Source organism: Glycine max, chromosome 17 (genome assembly GCF_000004515.6).
Source record: "Glycine max cultivar Williams 82 chromosome 17, Glycine_max_v4.0, whole genome shotgun sequence".
NCBI lineage: Eukaryota > Viridiplantae > Streptophyta > Magnoliopsida > Fabales > Fabaceae > Glycine > Glycine max.
In genome coordinates this window covers 34142904-34155331 of record NC_038253.2, presented here as the reverse complement: position 1 = coordinate 34155331, position 12428 = coordinate 34142904, and the positions used below count along the sequence as shown (strand labels likewise).

At 34.3% G+C, this 12428-nt stretch overlaps 1 protein-coding gene across 1 annotated transcript; it reads left to right on the top strand.

Annotated features, from left to right (window-relative positions):
* The first annotated feature begins 444 nt into the window (after positions 1-444).
* Positions 445-3903, top strand: LOC100816378 (serine acetyltransferase 3, mitochondrial). The gene is made up of 4 exons (XM_006601580.2): positions 445-469; positions 1136-1332; positions 3434-3440; positions 3569-3903. The coding sequence occupies exons 1-4, from the start codon at positions 445-447 to the stop codon at positions 3901-3903; spliced, it is 564 nt and encodes a 187-aa protein (XP_006601643.2).
* The last annotated feature ends 8525 nt before the right edge of the window (positions 3904-12428 follow it).

Sequence of the window (12428 nt, the reverse complement as noted above, 5' to 3'; positions counted from 1 at the left end):
CCTTCCACAATCAGAAGGGAAACTGGTGATGTTTAAATTTGAATGGTTATTTGGAACACCAAAGGTTGAACTTGTGAAGCATGTTACAGGTGTGTCATAAACAGAAAGTTGTGCTATTGGCAGATATGGCACACATCAATGGATTACTTAAAGAGAAATTGTAATTGTCACAAAGCTGAATTGAAGTTACTGATAACTAACCATGGTTATGATTTACTTAAAGAGAAATTGTAAATCCTTGTAAAAGTAACAACACATTATGTTGGATTCATAAAAGATAGCGGTAATTTTCATCTAACAGTAATATTAAAGTGAGACTAACGTTATTTTATAAAAAAAAACAAAAATCTTTGTCAAGGTATTGATGGCTCCAGAGTTCAGAAGGTGTTGGAATCAGTTCACATTGCAGCTAACAAAAACACAGTTCCAGGAGATGTGTCAGCTATGGCTCCTGGTGGTATCAGAATGGGTATAGGGTCTTCGTTGTTTTATATTTTGATTTTGGTGTCATTATTCATTTACTTGATTTTAATAGTTCTAGTGGATTTCAGGAACCCCTGCTCTTACTTCTAGTGGATTTCAGAAACTAACTTAAACCAGTTTTAGCTTAGCTGCCTTTAAATGTAATGTCATCCACTACCCTAACAGTCTATGGCAGCTAGCTAAAAATAATTGAAAGCAGTGCTAGCCCGTGCATGTGTCTACTATAGGGTCAAACGTTTTAAAGAATATTGTTCCCATCTTTCCCCATTTCAAATTCATAAACTAAAATCCTAAATAATAACTATTTGGAACCCCAATTGCATACACAATCTTCAAACAGTGTTATGACTTATTATAGTAGAGTAGAGACTGATTTCTTCGACTTTTTTTTCACCAAAATTGTATAAGTGGTTTTAATTTTAGCGGAATTGTGCAAGTTTTGAACTATTTTTCAATCAAATTGGAGTAAGTCGTGATTCCAAGGAGTGTGTTGCCATGCTGCTCTTCATATGTAGTGTGCACTAGCTACTGTGATTTTGCGTAGTTTTGAAACAACACCACCTGTCACATGTGTTTTTGTGTTCTGTCTATCTAGATTTTTCAATTTGTCATGTTCTCTTTGTAAACCTTCCATGTTTTGCCACTCATTCAGCTAGACTGAGGCAAGTTAACTGCAAACCCGTTGCCATGGGTGAGAACTACTTTTGCTCATCACCACCACCACCAAGGGTGAGAACTCAACTAGTCCATTTGCCAATTCAATTGGAGCCAAAAATTGGGAGTAGTCCTATGGAAGTGCAGCAGAGGAAGCCAGCAGTTGCTGCTGCTACTATTCAATTGGAACATAAAGTTTTTAATTGTTGGAGCTATCTATTATTTTGCAGTTGTTGCTGCTACTATTTGTGTTCTCCTCTTAGGAAGCCAACAAAGGAAACAAACTAAAGCAGGATCACAACATTCGGTTCCAGATCAATATTGATGACAGAGAGGGACTATACCTTATAATATAGTTTTGTAAGGTACTAGTTGGATAATGATGGTTATGAATAATAAAATAGAAGGCTAAGTCATTATCTAATGTAAAAGGAGACTATGAGGAATGAAATGCCATAAGTTTTGAAAGGTAATAATGTCTTAGCAACAATGGTTTAGCCAACTATATAGGGATTGTGGTAAGAATGTATCCTAAGATAATAATGAGAATTAACCTTATGATAATGGTGAGAATGACATAGGAGTCTACGTGAAGTATTAATGATTGAAAGGTGAAGATCAGACCAAATGCATAAAGGATTCGCTACAAACATGGTGATGTAAACCGATTTGCACAAGGGTTGAAGATGAATCTTCAAAGGTTTTTCTTTCTTTTTTTTATGAAATTTATTGAATGAGAGAGAAAGTGACGAGTTTATGGGGGGTTGAATGTAAGGTATTTGGTTCAAAGTTTGAATGTGTTTGTATGGAAAATGAAGATGATAACAATGGTGTTCAAGTAGGATTAAAGAATGAAGGTTTAGAAAGATGAAGAAGGAAAATGAAAAAGGGGTTGGAAGAATCACTCCTCCAGAATTGGTGTCACATACAAGGTGGTGTTCCTTGATAAACCAATTTCTTGAATCACTCAAGTAACTAAGAAGATTCAATCTCACACTTTAGAAGGTGATTAAAAACTCAAATTCAAGGTCTATTTTTTTTTATTAGAAAATGTGTAGCCTATAAATAGAAATGACATCAAGTTGGTTACACAAGTGAAATGATCACCAATAACAACAATTAATGGTGTCATTAAACCTAATTAAAACTAGAATTGATAACAACAATTGATGGTGTCATTATACCTAATTAAAACTAGAATTAAGACACATAAACATATGGAAAATTGTGCAACTCCTTGATCAGCCAAGAGGCAGCCACAATCCTAGAGTTTTCACCTTATTAAACCTTAATTTCTTTAAATTAAAACAAGCCCATAGGTGGTGCAAATCCCAAGAGAATTGATAGCCACTTTAACACAAGTTTGAGCCTTTATTTCAACTAACAAAATGCTAATAAAACCACTCAACAAAAGTGGCACCCTCTACTCTTCTTGGAACATGGTGCAATTAACAATCCAAAGCTTCTCCACTTGTAACTTCGGCCTAAATTCAAATACCATGGTTAACACTTGTTGAAGAGCTTCCTTGGCCTTTTTTGTTCTAGCCCTTGCCATAGGTCCTCCAAGTCCTTCTAAAGGTTCCTTGCCCTTATTCCTTGTCTTGTCCTCATCACATGGTGAAGGTAAAGCAATGAGATAAATAAAATACTTGCTTCGGTAGAAGAATTCAATTCATCAGTAGTGTCCTTATAGCACTCACCAATATCTTATGTCTTATTCCTCTAATTTTTTTCCTTCTTTCAAGAGAGAGTTTTAAGTGCTTGCTGATTGAGCTTGAGGTCACAACCTAGAATCACATAGCTTACTTTTATATGTTCATCCCTTCATGGGAGTCCAATGACATTTGATGTACGTAGCGCTCTACAACACCATTATATGTTTTGTAATATCGTATTAAGAATTTAAAATATGTTAGATTAATTAAGAACCTTTAACCATGTTTATAATTTTCACTTCATGAATTCTAATTAGTTTTTGTGTTAAAATTTCCACATTCCTAAACATGTGCATGTAGTTATGATAATGCCCTATAAAGTGTATTTCATGGAGTCTCACAATGTAAACATGTGAGACATTTTCTTAGAAAATGAGATATTGACTGCAATATCAAGGTTAGCTAGTCTCTCTCAATATTTTTTTATTTGGTTTGTTGCTTATAAAATTCTTATCTCCATTCACACTTCACTGTTAACTCCAGATTTCAAACAGCAGATTTCCCTGGAAGAAATTATTGTTTTGATGCTTCATTATATGATTTTAAGCTAGAATAGTTCATTCACACTTCACTGTTGACAGGTCACAGGTAGTCAAACGAGGAAAGAAAGGAAACAAAACCAGTGGTAGATAAAAAGGGTCCTGTTATAGCTTGTATTCCCCTCCAAGTAGATAAGAAGGGTCTTGTTATAGCTTGATTGTTGGATCATGCAACAGGACTTGTTGTAGGGGAGACTACACTTATTGGGAATAATGTGTCAATTTTGCATAATGTGACATTGGGAGGGACTAGTAAGGCAAGTGGGGATAGACACCTTAAGATTGGTGATGGGGTGTTGATAGGTCCAGGGACTTGTATTTTGGGGAACATTAAGATTGGTGATGGAGCTAAGATTGGTGCTTGTTTTGTTGTGTTGAAGGAAGTGCCACCAAGGACTACTATTGTTGGAAATCCTGCTAGGGTGGTTGGAGGGAAGGATAACCCTATTAAATTGGATAAGATGCCTAGTTTTACCATGGACCATACTTCATGGTCTGATTATGTTATATAGAGGCTAATTAATTGTCTAACATGCTTTTTAATTGTTTAAAGGCTAATTATGTTTTTTAATTGTTTACCTAATTGTTTTGGTCTGTTTTTGGACTACTTTTGCTCATCACCACCATCACCAAGGGTGAGAACTCAACTAGTTCATTTGCCAATTCAATTGGAGCCAAAAATTGGGAGTAGTCCTATGGAAGTGCAGCAGAGGAAGCCAGTAGTTGCTGCTGCTACTATTCAATTGGAACACAAAGTTTTTAATTGTTGGAGCTATCTGTTATTTTGCAGTTGCTGCTACTACTATTTGTGTTCTCCTCTTAGGAAGCCAGCAGAGGAAACAAACTAAAGCAGGATCACAACATTCGGTTCCAAATCTATACTGATGACAAGGTTAGCTAGTCTCTCTCAACATTTTTTTTATTTGGTTTGTTGCTTATAAAATTGTTAAAACCAATGTTCTAGACACTATCTACGACCAACATATTGAGTGCAATATCAAGGTTTTTGAAGCTTAATATGCAATTTCTCAATCAGAATTAAAGTTTCACTTTAGTGTCTAAACATTTAATAAAAATGTATATTTCACAGTAGTGTGCAATTTCAAGGCTCAGTATGAACAATGTTGTTACCTGAATGCTATCACTTGAATCAAATCTGTATCGATCTGCAACAAAAACCAGCTAGCATCAGAAGAAAAACCTTACCCAATTGAACCTTCTAATACAACCTCATGAATACATTCAACAGCAGAGGAATATATCCAACTCCACCAAACTTACCCCAGTTTCCTCCTTCACTGCTCTTGCAGTTGCTGTATATATCTCCTCTGCCTAAGATAATTCACACAAGTCATAAAGAATTCAAGTTGCAACATAATTGCATAAATTAGACTACAATTCAACACCATCTCTAATTTGGTCTTCTATTTTGTTTCTAAAGCATTTAATAAAATTAAGTGAAGCTGCAAAATTAAATACCTGAAGAATGAATCTGGTTGGTATCTTCCAAAGACCAAGAGTTGCTGGAGAACAATGTCTCTCTTGTACTACAAGCACCTTTACAAATTTTTAACAGAAAATTATACAAATGCCGCTTGCAAAATTCAAATTACATAAAAAAAACTGGGAAGTCAGAACTTGGGACATAAACAGCTACAACAACAAACACCAACCACATGGTCTAACACACCAAGCCTCTAAAATGGACTGAACTTGGGAAGTCAGAACCACATGGTCTAAAAGACCAAACAAGCTAAGGAAAAAAAAAACAAGGAAACCCAAATGGAATTTAACTAACTCTTCAAGTAAATTACTAGTTTGGTTGACAGACTTGAAATCCAATTTCATTTTCAACTCACTCATTTAACTCGCTCATTTAACTAACTGTTCAAATGGACTGCAATTTACCTCACCTTACACCACTTAAAACACCTCATAAACACAACTCAAGTCACTCCCATTTTAAAATCACATGGATGAATTCACAGAAAATATGCAATTACAAAGACTAAACCAATTCATCCATTTTATTCATGATTAAGCTTTGATTTATTTGACACAACTAAGCTTTGATTTATTTGACATCTCAACTAATGGGTACTAGATGTTAACAGAATCACTTGAAATAGCATTGAGGTCGAAAATCTTGATTTTCTTTGAAACTCCTCCTGTTGCAATGTGATCCTCATCATGGTAAAAACTTAAAACACACATTACATTGGCAGAACTAACCAAACCTCTATTTCTTAATCTGCCACACTCGTCAAACTTGTTGTGATGAGAAAACTTGCATAAACCTTCAAAGAAGGATCCTAGACAACCAACAGAACTATGAATTCTTCTAGGGTACTTATCCATCATGTATTTAATATGATACAACAATTATTAGGTAGCTCTAAATCCCTTAATTTTGATCAATCTCAAAGTCACTATTTAAGTTTTTTAATTTAAAAAAAAACTAATAAACATGTCAAGTAAAGATTAAAAGTTAAATTTTATCAATATAACTATTGATTTTTGTGAGATTACCTTAATAGCTAGTGTACCTTAATGCGACTCAAATCTTTGTTATTGAAGTTATGATATTGGCCACTTCTCTCACTTTACCAAGGAAGGCCAAATCTTCTCTATTTGCTTTTCCATTTCTATCCTCTTCGAACTCAATCCTCCACAAAGGTATCATGATTAATTACTATTAATCACACTTTAATCATCAAAAAAATTGCATTGTTTGCCTACATAAGTCAATACATATCTACATTATCTTTATGCAACACAGTCTAGGTATTAGTTAACTTGATATTTAAAATTCAACCACAAAATAGAAATAAATTCACTTGATTAAGATTTTTTAATTTTCTCATGATTTGACTTAATTAATTTTAAAGATAAGTTATTAGTAAATACAAATAAAGTACAGGCTGTTACAAGATCTCTGTGAGACTGTTGTTAGAGTGAGTGGATGTATATAGGTTTGGAGGTATGATGGTGGTTGCAAGCTAGGTGATTCAATGAAGGTTCAAATGGTGGTTTATTAAAGAAGAAAAAATGAAAAATGATGAGAATAAGTAACAAAGACTCCTCCTGAATACTGCTACAATTCCTAGACCTAAAATGGCTAACACCCTATACGTGTAAACACTAGCATTGTTCCTTTCTCTAATAATCTATATTTCTTTCAACAGTAACACACACAAAAAAGGCATAAACAATGAACAAAACATGCATCCAGATCCAAAATGAACACTAACCTTTCGAGAGTGGCCACCTAGAGCAAGGTTGGCCGTGAGTGGGAGCGAGACTGGCCACGAGCACTCAACTGAAAAGGGTTTGTGGAACCTCAGCTGAATCCCTATCATGGTGCCACCTACAAATGGCAGAGTTGAGATAAAGCAGTCAGGTGAAAAGGGTTTGCAAAACCTCACAAAAATTAGAAAAGAAGCAAAACACATGCCTTCCGTTGATGTCGGACTTCAACGGAGGATGCTCCACTTCGCGACAGTCACAAACCCCAACACGAACGATGAAGATGAGGAAGGCTAAAAGGGAGAAGAGGAAGGATGTTTGTGATACTATAGTAGGGTCTTACGGGTGAAAGGGAGAAGAGGAAGGCTGTTTGCGATACTAGCAGGAGCATGAGTGGAAAAAAACTTTTAAGTAAATAATTTGACTTAACATCGGTTTTTTAAAGAAAACCGATGTTAACCTCAATTCGTTAACATCAGTTTTCTTTAGGTCAAATTATTTACGAAAATTGGAACCTTGCTTTTGTTAACATCGGTTTTTTCAATAACCGATGTTAACCGTACGATGTTAAATGTATAAATTCTAGTAGTGTTTTAATTAATTTATTGATAAGGATTATGTAAATTAAGCATTTTTTCATATTAAATTGTATGTGCCATCAAACACATGGATCAACTAGTGTGAGGTTGTTTTAGCATAACCAGATGTCTCATGTTCGAGTCTTAGACATGCAATTGTATTTAATACTTAGATTCACTACCACAAAAATGGTATTTTACGATGTAGGTTCTACGACGGTTGTATAAAAGCCGATATCATAAGTAAAACGGTGGCATTTTTGTAAATAATTGAAAATTTTTAAAGACAGTCTTGATAAACTCATCTTTGAAAATGCATTACAACATCGGTTCTTGTAGAACCGATGTAGAATGCGAAAGGGAATGCAAACCGACTCTCTCAGTCCTAGCCTTATTTTAATCTTTATCCCTTAGTTTTGCAAAATAAAACCCTAAATTCCTCCTTGCTCTCTCTCTATTTGTGCCTCAACATCATCAATGTTTCCTCTGCCGATGATTCGTTTCTCGATGGAAACCCTTTCAACCACCAACCTTCAGGTTATCTTTCTTTTCTTTACTCATATAACTACAACCATCGTGGCAAAAGAGAACCTCACGGCTCCCTTCGACTTCCCCCGATTCCTTGATGTAATGGCCAAAGACATGAAACCCGAACCCTTCGATCGCCAACTCCGTGATGCCTTCAAGGTCCTCGACAAGGACTCCACCAGCTTTTTCGTCGTCTCTGAGCTTCGCCACATCCTCACCAACATCGGCGAGAAGCTCGAGCCCTCCGAGTTCGACGAGTGGGTCCATGAAGCCCGTAGCGCAACATCGTTTCTGGAATGGTTCAAGGGTGATTCTCAAAGTGCACTCGCTTGTAAGTGTTTAAAACACTTAGCTAAGAAATTGAAGATTTAAACCCTAATTTGCTGAATCTAAATCGAGGCGATATAAACCGCGTGATCATTTAGTGTTCTGAAGATCGAAAAATGGTATGAGACCAAATTTGAGGTTCTATGCATCCTGGTAGCTACTTGAGTTTGCAGCGTTGAATTATTAGTTATGATAAAATGGCTTTGGTTTTGCATTTTCATTTCTCAATTGCAGCTATCAATGGCACTGACTCGAAAAGTCAGTAGGAACCCCTAGCTCCCACGAAAGAAGCACAGGTACGTTTCTCTCTCTATTTCACCCTCTTCTATGATAAATGATGATGTTAAGCACTTCTGATAGCTTTGCTTAGGGTACAAAGATTAGGACTCTTGATACTCTTAATAGCTCTATTAATTCATATATGTATGTGCTATTGATTCTTTTTCTTTTTCTTTTTTTTTAAATCCTAATTCAAATGCTACATTACCATTATTGATTCCATATAATTTTTCTTTTCTTTTCTTTTCTGTTATTTCAGGAATTTCATCTTTCCCAAACTTATCATGAAGGATTTCTCAAGTTACAAGCAAAAGAGTACGAGAAGGCTCGCGAGCTCTTAGAATTTGTCCTTAAAGATCCTCTTATGGCTAATGCTCAAGTTTTGGTTTTTGCATAACACACAATTTGCTCAATCTATTAATGTCATTTTGGATTGGTGGTATTATGTGTTTTCTGTTATCAGGTGGATAGTAGTGCCAATGATGGTCATCTATTGCAACTCAAATTTTGATCTGCACCATACTACATTTTTTTCAATCAAGTTGTCCACAGTTCTTTCATTGTTGTTTTCTCATAATCTCCCCCTTTCAATTAAACAATTCTTGCACGACCAACTAAAAGCCCAAAATGCATAAAAAATAACAAGAAAGTCGTGTTAAAGTTTGTGCTAGTTTGTTAGAGTTATTTTAATATTTTACTTCAGCCTTTGATCGGTACTGTGCTCGTGCAAGAATTTCTCCTTTCCAATTTGTAGTCTATTAAAGTAACATTTGACATGAATATATGTGTACAAATTTTAGTTTGTTTTAGGAGGGATATTTTGGAATATAAAAAAAAGGTAATACGCTGTTGTAGGTGCCACGCCCCAGCTTTTTTATTCTTCTTTAAATTTAAATGGCTCCAATTTTTTGTTCTGAAGCTCACTGTTTTCTGCTCAAACAATTTGGAACATAGAAATAACTTAAACAGGGGCAGAGGCAGCTTAAACAGAGATCCAATGTTGTGATGAGAGAGGGTCCAGCTTTTAAGGTTTAGCTACTTCAATTTGCGATGAGAAAGGGTGCAAGGGCAGCTTGAATAGAGATCCAATGACCCGACAAAAGCATGCATGTGGAAGCAAGGCTACAAGATATTTTGATTGCCAACAGTCAAGTGTTCTTCATGGATAATTCAAGTGAACTTCAAGAAATCCAAGAGATACAAGTTACATCTACAAGTTAGACTCTCAAGTTGGATTTACAAGTTAGATTTGAAAGCACAAAGGTTTGGCCAAGAGGATTTTCTTTCAAAACCTTTTATTTTAAAGATTTCTCTCTGGTAATCAATTACCAGAGGCCGTAATCGATTACCAATGACCAAAATGTTTTTTGAAAAAGTTTTAAGTGTTTTTAAATATTTTTGAAATGATGTAATCGATTACACATTTCTTGTAATCGATTACCAGAGACTCTGAACGTTGGAAATTCAAATTTTAAATTAAGAGTCACAACTATTCAAGAAAAATAATTGTGTAATCGATTACACCAAGATTGTAATCGATTACTTGTGAATAGTTTCAAAAAATATTCCCAACAGTCACAATTTTTCATTTGAATTTTGAAAGGCTATCAAAGGCCTATAAATTAGTGACTTGGGAACGAAATTGGAAGAGAGTTTTTCTTGGCCAAAATGTTTTATCCTCTCAAAAGATTAAGAAAGTTTTGCTTGTTCAAAATGTCTTATCCTCTCAAAAGATTATGAGAGTTTTTCATTGCCCAAAATGTCTTATCCTCTAAAAAGATTAAGAGAGTTTTTGATTGCCCAAAAAGTCTTATCCTCTCTAATGATTAAGAGAGTTTTTCACTGAGTTCAAAGTTCTTATCCTCTCAAAGACAAATCATCTTATCTTCAAAAATTCCTTGGTCAAACACTTGTGACATTCAATAAGGAATTGAGTGCTTCATTGTAACATCTGTCTCTTTCAAGAGAGATAATTTCTTCTTCTTCTTCTTACTTCTGAAAAAGGGTTAAGAGACTGAGAGTCTCTTGTTGTAAAGCATCTGAACACAAAGGAAGGGTTGTCCTTGTGTATTTCAGAAGGTGTAAAGGATTTACGAGATAGTGGAACTCCCAAGAGGGTTTCTTGAGGACTGGACGTAGGCAACGGGCTTTGCCGAACCAGTATAAAAATTGTGTTTGCATTCTCTCTCCCCTCAAACTCTTTTACTTATTGTTGTTTATCATTTCTATTCAGTAAGTCTAATTTGAATTGTTATTTAGTAATTTATTTTAAAAGGAATCTTGGGACTTGGGTAAGAATCTGTATAGAAATTTTAATTGAGGAATAGTTTGTAAAATCTTAATTCAACCCCCTTTCTTAAGATTTCTGAGGCCATTTGTCCAACAATGCAAAGTAGTGACACAACCTAATACTCTATAATTTTTTATTTTCCATGGCCATTCAATTTTTTTGGGAAGAAAAGTGATGGAATGAAGCTAGGATCAAGGCATGGCTATATATATAAATATGTGAGGTGTGTCATGTGTGTATGTGAATGATATTAAGAAAGAAAAGAAGAATAATTACTTAAGCTTCCCTGCAATAGTCAAGACCAAGGCTAAAGATTGTTGTATAAAAGGTGAGTTTAAATTCAAATGAACTTGACTATTTTATAAAGGGATTATTGAATTTAGTTTAATATATTGTAAATCTTCTTATAGGAATACAAAAAAATAAGTCAAGGTCAAGCATTATTTGATTTTAAAATATTTATAGGGTAACAAGGTGCCTTTTAAATGTAGAAATTTCGACATCTCCTTTGAGTAACAAGGTGTGTAAATTTTATGTGCATGATAATATTCTTGCCGATTAGATTCTAATGTTTTAAAACATTTCACAATTAGATGGGAGTGTTTTAAAATATTCTTTGGTTTATTGTTTATGTGTATGCAATGTAATAGTTTTTTAATAGGGCTTCAAATTAACCAAGCAAATTAATATGGTTGTTATTTTTTGTAGTTAATACAATATAATATAAAGCTAATTTTGATGGCTGGAATTCTTTGCATCCTTCCTTCTGTCCTTTAAAATCCAGTGATTTATTATGGATCCCATTGATTTTATTAAAGATAATATTAATTTAGTTGTACTAGTTAGTGACTGTCATTTTCCTACTCTTGTAGTGCTTGATACGTAAATTGACTGTAATATAAATTGTAGTGGTGTAACTAAGTACAGAAGAAATTTATGTTCCTTGGTGACATAAATTCTAAAATTGAAAGAGGCCTTACTAATCTCTTTTTGTGGGCAGTATCATTATAGCGCGTGCCTTGTTAGTTGCTGCTCTTTCAAATGATTTGGTCATACTAAGTCTGCAACTCTAAAGCCATAAATTTCAAGTAAGTAGAGAGCTTTTCTAAATCTTGGATTTGTTTAATGTAGTTCTTAGGATGCATCATTATCTTTACTCTTGTGATTATTCATTTTAAGTACAATATTCATTTGTTAATTTGAACTCAATTCGCATTGGAGAATGATTTAGTTGAAATCAGCTTGAGAAAAAAATTCCAAATGTTCGAGAACATATCCAAAATTTCTAAAGGAGAAAATAATTAAGATACTATAGATTTACTTGTAGGATTAATAAAGGACTCTTGGTGGAACATTGTGTTTCTTTGTTATAAGAATTGCATTTTCATAGTTCTCTAAAGTCTAAACCCTTGCACCAATATGTTTGTTTCTCTTTTTCTCTTAAAAATTATTGCTTTGTTTGGAATATCAAGACATTAAAAAATGTCATGCTTGCATACATCCAAATGAAGGAAGGGCACCTTGCCAAATCATGTTGCTACTTTTACTTCTAGTATGCAATCTCTTGGTGTGTAAATTTCTTTTTCCGGCCCTGTTCTTTTATATGCTATTACTTTGTTTTGTTTACTGCATTGAAAAGAAATCATGGTCAAAACAAGTTTGTCTATGCATGAATCCATTGTGATATGTGACACTAACTAAACATGGATAATGCAAGATTTCATTGTGTTGATATATAAAAGAAGAATGATTTATTTAATATAAGAATTTGTATATTTGATTTTTTTCT